General features: G+C 66.6%; 1 protein-coding gene across 1 annotated transcript; it reads right to left on the minus strand.

The window, feature by feature from the left end:
• Positions 1 to 426: 426 nt before the first annotated feature.
• LOC122193207 (retinoic acid receptor alpha) lies at positions 427 to 3,056 on the minus strand. The gene is made up of 7 exons (XM_042893935.1): positions 2,931 to 3,056; positions 2,610 to 2,751; positions 1,928 to 2,088; positions 1,674 to 1,850; positions 1,264 to 1,468; positions 892 to 1,050; positions 427 to 665 (listed from the first exon to the last, which is right to left on the minus strand). Exons 2-7 carry the CDS (start codon positions 2,719 to 2,721, stop codon positions 454 to 456), a joined length of 1,026 nt encoding a protein of 341 aa, XP_042749869.1. The 5' UTR covers positions 2,722 to 2,751; positions 2,931 to 3,056; the 3' UTR covers positions 427 to 453.
• Positions 3,057 to 4,851: the final 1,795 nt, after the last annotated feature.

Consider the following 4,851-nt stretch of genomic DNA (forward strand, 5'->3'; position numbering starts at 1 on the left):
AAACCCCTCCAAACTTTTACAAAGGTTTTAAAACATATTTATAGATATTTATAGATATTTATATATATATACTTTGATTTCTTTCTCTTTTAAATGACTCTGCTTCCTCGGTGGCGGGGTCGGCCAGGTTCCCCCCCCCCCTAGTGGCCGGGCCGGGCCGGGGCGATGGCGGCGGTCGCGGTCCCGTTTGTGCTGGTGCTGGTGGGGCCGGGGGAGGGGGGGGGAGGGAGGCGTCCCGGGGGCCCCCGCGCCCCTGAAATGTGAATCAACCAAAGCACTGCAGTGCCCCGGGGTGGGGAGGGCCGGGGGGCAGCGCCGCTCCCACTGGGTCCGCTCCGGGTGGGGGTCCCGGGGCTGTGCCGGGGGGGAGGGGGGCTGCGAGGAGTCCGCCCCGGGGGGGCTGCAGATGGACCCCCCCCCTCAAGCTGTGTCCTGGTGCACGCCGGGCGTGGGTCACGGCGAGTGCGTGGCCGGGCTGCTGCGCGTGGAGCTCGGCGAGAGGCTGGGGCTGCAACTGCCCGGGGGGGGCCCCAAACCTCCTGTGCGGGGACCACCCGGCTGCCCCCCCATCGTGTCCATGCCCTCCGAGTTCTCCAGCATCTCCTGGATGAGCGGCGGCATCGAGCCCGGGATCTCCATCTTCAGTGTGATCACCCGCTCGGCGCCTGCGGGGGGTGGAACGGGGGGTCAGCGGGGAGGGGGCTGCTGGCACCCCAAATCGGCATCCCCAGGCAGCACCTCCCAGCCAGCGCCCCACCTGGCAGCCCTACGCTGGCGCTCCCAAATGAACGCCCCAAATTGGTGCCCCAAAGCACTGCTTTCCCTCCCCAGCAGCCCGGGGCCGAGGGGGGCTGTGACCCCGCTCCCCCCCCCCCCCCCCCCCCCACTCACCTTTGGCGCTGATGCTGCGGAGATCTGTGATCTTCATCAGCATTTTGGGGAACATGTGGGGTTTGTTGGGCCGCCTCTTCCTCACGTAGATCTTCAGTGCCTCCAGCAGCGGCTCCTGCAGTTTGTCCACCTTGTCAGGCTGCTCCAGGTCCTGGCGGTCTGCATGGGGAGGGGGGGGCAAAGGTTACGGGGTCTGTGGGCCCCCCCTCATCCCACCCCTCCCTGCCTGGCGCACGGCTGCACCTGGCGGAGGGCACAGAGGGGTTTGGGGGCGGCCACGCGGCGAGGAGGGGCTGTGATTGTAGGGTCTCCCAGTTTGGCCCTGGGGCCGGGGGTGTCCCGCAGCCCCCCCCCCCCCCCCCCGGCACCCACCCCCACAGATGAGGCAGATGGCGCTCAGCAGCCCGGTCTCAGCATCGTCCATCTCCAGCGGCAGCAGCTGATTGGCGAAGGCGAACACCAGGTCTGTGAGCGGCCCGAAGCCGGCGTTGTGCATCTGCGTGCGGTTCAGCGTCAGCCCGTCCGAGAAGGTCATGGTGTCCTGCTCGGGGGTGTAGCGCGTGCAGATCCGCAGGATCTGGGGGGCAGAGGGGTGGGGGGAGCTCAGCACCCGTGGGTGCAGCGCCCAACCACATCCCCAGCCCCATCTCCACCCCAGCGCCAGCCCCACGCCCACTCTGTCCTCTGCACCGGCTCCGTGCCATCTCCACCCCGCGCCCCCCCCCCCCCCCCCAGCCCCCTCCTCATCCCCATCCTGTCTTCGGCCCCGTCTCCATCCCCACCAGGATGTCCAGGCAGGCGGCTTTCAGCAGCGTGATTTGGTCGGCGATGGTGAGCGTGGTGAAGCCCGGCAGCTGCTTGGCGAACTCCACCGTCTTGATGATGCACTTTGTGCTCAGCTCACTGAACTTGTCCCACAGGTCGATGTCCAGCGACACGCGCTGCTCCGAGCTGTTGTTCTGTGGGCACAACAGGCCTTCAGCTCCCTCCCAGCTGTGGCTCCGTGCGGTGGCACCCGGTGCAGCCGCTCACTCACCGTGGTATATTTGCCAAGCTGGCACAGCGCAGGGAACGTCTCCTGGTGTGCTTTGCGGACCTTCTCGATCAGCTCCTCCACCTCGGGGGTGATGATGTAGCTCTCTGAGCACTCCGTCTTCGGCACGTCCTTCTTCTTCTTATTGCGGTCATTGCGGACGGCTGCGGGGGTGGCACTGTCAGCACCACCAAACCCCCCCCCAAACCCCCCGGTGTCCCCTAAACCCACAGAGTTCCTTCACAGCCACCTCTGTGTCACCATGGGGGCGGATCTGGGGAGAGGGGGGACGGCCGCTGGGACGCAGCGGTGAGGCAGCAGCTGGGGGGGGCGCAGAGCCCTGTAGGTGCAGTGGGTGCTGCTCAACCCCGGCGCCAGCGGGGGGCCCAGAGCGGCGCACAGATGGGGCAGGACCTCCTGGCCCCCGCTGATGACCCCCCGTGGTGCAGGGGGTGCAGCCAGGCACCATGACAACTGGCACAGACAGCACCATTTATCTCTGACATCGTCCATCACGTGTTGCCAGGCAACGGGCAGCGCCATCACACCAGCAGGGTGCTCCCCCTGCAGCCCCCACCCCCAACCAATGGGGGGCAGCCGGGATCGCCCTCAGCACTCAGGGCAGCACCCAGCGTGGGGTCACCCACCCTCCCCCCTCCTCCCCCCCGTCCCATCCCACACTCACACTCCTTGGACATCCCGACCTCGAAGCACTTCTGCAGGCGGCAGTACTGGCAGCGGTTGCGCGTCACCTTGTTGATGATGCAGTTCTTGTCCCGGTGGCACGTGTACACCATGTTCTTCTGGATGCTGCGGCGGAAGAAGCCCTGGGGACACCCAGAGAGCTCCGGTCAGCGCTGGCACAGCACAGCACTGCACCCCACAGCACGGCATGGCACAGCACAGCATTGCACCCCACAGCACAGCATGGCACAGCACAGCACTGCACCCCACAGCACAGCATTGCACCCCACAGCATGGCATGGCACGTCCATGCAGCTCTCACCTTGCAGCCCTCGCAGGCGCTGACGCCGTAGTGGTACCCCGAGGATTTGTCCTGGCAGACGAAGCACGGCTTGTAGATGCGCGGCAGTGGCGGTGGGGAGGGCGGGCTGGGCACGATCTCCTCTGAGCTGGTGCTCTGCGTCTCCACGGCTGCAAGGAGGGCAGCGGTCAGCGGCTGTGCGCCCCCCACAGGGGACCCCCCTCATCCCCCCGGGGGCCGCTGCCCCTCTGCGTGCCATAGGGACAGGTTGGGGGGGGGGGGGGGGCGGCCCCGGCTGCGCACAGGGATGGGGGATGTGAGCTGCCGGTTCCAGGACGATGACAAAAAAAAAAAAAAAGGGAAAAGAGGAGAAAAAAAAAAAAAAAGGGAAAGGAAAACAGACAGAAAAAGCAAAAAAAAAAAAAACCACCAAAAACCCAGAAAAATCCAAAGCAGCGCCCAGGAGCTCCCCTCCCTCCATGGCTCTGCAGTGCAGTGCGTGCAGGCACACAGATGTGCAGGGCCCCATCGCCCATTGCCCATCGCCCCACGGCAGCGTCGGTGCCACTGCACCCCACTGCGCCCCACGGCAGGGCAGCCAGGCACGGGTTAAGCTCTCAGCTCCTCAGGATGTTTGCGAATGTTTTGCTTAGGGCCGAGCCAAGTAAACCAGTCAGACAGGATATGAAAGGCCGGGCCGGCGGGGAGCCCACACCGCACCCCACACAGGGACCCGGCCCCATAGAGGGCCCTGTGCCCCAAATAGGATCCGTGCCCCGCAGAGTCCTGCGCCCCACACAGCAACTCACACCCCTTAGAGGGTCCTGTGCCCCACAAAGGGATCCCTGAGGAGAGTTCCGTGCCCCATAGAGGGCCCTGCAGCACCACCAGCAGTGCCAGCCACGTGGGGTGGCAGCGGGGCTGTGGGCACAGCAGCACTCGAGTGGGGTCGGGCAGGAGGTGCCCCCCCAGCACTGCCCCAGATGGGGGTTAAACGGCCACAAGGCACCGGGATGGGGACCAGGGGACAATGGCAGCCACAGCGCCGCCGTCCCACGAGGCTGCAGGGCCGGGGGGCAGCGATGGCGGGCGCTGAGCAGCACCGCATCCACCGCCCCCCCCCCCCGGCGCAGCCATCACCGCGGCGCAGCCGCTGTCCTCCATCACCGAGCGCCTCTGTTGGATGATTTAAGGACCTCCTCACGGAGCTGTGCTCACAACACATCTGACGCCGCGTTGCCGGGGGGCTCCGGCCGTCTGCCGTCCCCCTCCCTCCACCATGGGCTGGCGGCACCGCAGGGATCCCCGGCACTGAGGAGGGCACCGTGCCCCCGGGAGCTCCTCACAGCAGCATCCAGAACTGGGGGGGCAACCAGCAGCACCCAGAGGTGCCGGGCACATGGGGGGGGAACGGGGCAGCCCTCCTCAGCCCCACAGGGTTGGGTGACGTGATGGGTGCACACACAGCCCCATGGAGCAGTGGGAGCCCCCCCAGTCTGAACAGTGGAAAGAACAGTCCCAGCTGTGCACCAGATGTTCTGCAGGCAGCCCCCGGCCATCACCTCCATCCCATCACCCACAGCCCCACAACCCCACCATCAAACAGCCGTCTAACAGCCCCACAGCCCTGGCACCCGGTGTGGGAAAGCGCCCGCGGGGCCACGTGCTGTGCTGGGACAGGCGGACAGACACACAGACAGCACCTCTGTGCCACCGCAGGGAGTGGGGCCGGGGGGGGCCGGGTGACATGGGATGGGCACCGTGGGGATGCAGAGGCAGAAGGGTCCCGGGGAGCTCCAGTGCTGCACCCACAGCAGCACAGTGCTGTAACACAAAGGACACCCCGCACGGCTGTGCCTCGGTTTCCCCGCAGCTCCCGGAGCAGCACAGCCTGCAGGCACAGCAGCACGGTGACAGCAGCCGCAGCCACGGGGTGACACAG

This window comes from Lagopus leucura, unplaced genomic scaffold (assembly GCF_019238085.1).
Source record: "Lagopus leucura isolate 7727_CA_CO unplaced genomic scaffold, USGS_WTPT01 35104-0_obj-0_obj, whole genome shotgun sequence".
NCBI classification, from domain to species: domain Eukaryota; kingdom Metazoa; phylum Chordata; class Aves; order Galliformes; family Phasianidae; genus Lagopus; species Lagopus leucura.

Coding starts and splice junctions, on each gene's coding strand:
- LOC122193207 (XM_042893935.1), bottom strand. CDS start 2,721: ATGGTGTACACGTGCCACCGGGACAAGAACTGCATCATCAACAAGGTG. Junction 2,089..2,609: donor GGTCGGGATGTCCAAGGAGT/GTGAGTGTGGGA, acceptor CCACCCCCGCAG/CCGTCCGCAATGACCGCAAT. Junction 666..891: donor CCGCAGCATCAGCGCCAAAG/GTGAGTGGGGGG, acceptor CACCCCCCGCAG/GCGCCGAGCGGGTGATCACA.